Source organism: Serpula lacrymans, assembly GCF_000218685.1.
Source record: "Serpula lacrymans var. lacrymans S7.9 unplaced genomic scaffold SERLAscaffold_5, whole genome shotgun sequence".
Classification (NCBI taxonomy): domain Eukaryota; kingdom Fungi; phylum Basidiomycota; class Agaricomycetes; order Boletales; family Serpulaceae; genus Serpula; species Serpula lacrymans.
This window is the reverse complement of record NW_006763294.1, coordinates 686,168-687,348: the sequence shown is the minus strand read 5'-3', so window position 1 is coordinate 687,348 and position 1,181 is coordinate 686,168. Positions and strand designations below refer to the sequence as shown.

General features: G+C 46.7%; 1 protein-coding gene across 1 annotated transcript in view; it reads right to left on the bottom strand.

The window, feature by feature from the left end:
* SERLADRAFT_414381 (uncharacterized protein) overlaps nucleotides 1–339 on the bottom strand; it is a gene marked incomplete at both ends in the record, with an annotated part of 1,024 nt that extends 685 nt beyond the window's left edge. The window contains one exon of the mRNA XM_007316396.1: nucleotides 39–339. Coding sequence (XP_007316458.1) covers nucleotides 39–102 — 64 coding nt within the window. The remainder of the gene's footprint in view (nucleotides 1–38) is intronic.
* Nucleotides 340–1,181: the final 842 nt, after the last annotated feature.

Below are 1,181 nucleotides of genomic sequence, written 5' to 3'. Positions count from 1 at the left end.
CCAAGATGCCAGTCGTACTATTGAAGCGGCAAGTTTACTGACGCTGACTCGGATCAGATCATATAGGATAGCAAGTTTCTCCTCTTCGATCGGCATCGACATATAGACCGTGCCTCCAACGCAGTGTTCGTCAGTAGGAGAAGTGGTGATTGATTTGGACGATATGGCTGATAGTGACAAGGAGCGCAGGTACCTATGGTTGGCAGTCACTGAACTAATAGAATTGAGCAGCACTGACAAGTCACTGTCGGAGTATTCCGAGTTAAATACCACAATTGGTTAGCTGGCCGCTTGTAATGACATCGTGACAGAGGCCAAATGCTACGTTTTTATCTTTCTTGACAGACCGTCAAAGCATGTATCACAGCTTACCTCGAGGCATCCGCCCCCATCTATCCAAGAAAGGACGTATCTCATTACCCCAAGCCTAAGCAGCCTGCGATTCGCAGCCATTAACATCTTTCTTTCCAAGTTTGTTCTACGCGCGCGTGATACACGAGGCAAGAACATGTCCGCTGACTCGATTCCGCATGTCGCTTCGATGCTACTGTATGGCGGGTACATATAGCATAGAGTGACCTCTTTGTCTTTTGTTCCATCACCACATACTACTCGCACTCGGATTTCAGTAGAATAATCAGCACGATTAGCGCGCATTGACTTCCAAGTCAAGCATCTCACATCCGTTATCCGAATCCGAATCCGGTTTACGACACTTCTCGCAACTCCTGTCTATCTGAACTACATCATCTTTATCATGGACATCGACATGAGCCCAGCTACTAGCCCCATCACCACAATCTCAAAGTATGGGCACGAACACAGAGCTCCAGTGCGTTGACATATCTATGATATATGATTTTATCTACATCTCATCATTGCTCCAGGATTACATAGATTTATGCGACCTGCTCCAAACGATGTCTCTTTCTCAAAGTCGTTTATCTAAGGTGAGCATCTGATCTATTCTCTTGTGCGAGCGTCATTCCAATGCCTCGTTTCAATCTTCCCTTGTCTGTGGTATTTACCTATCCGTTAATGGAGAAAGGATCCGGGAAACGCGCTCATCCCCTATGCCCCATCTGCGTATCAAAGGGTAAACGAACACGCTGCAAGCACACACACAGTATACGACCAGGCGTACCATGTGAGTAGACGTGACTTCTAGCCCTTTGACCATC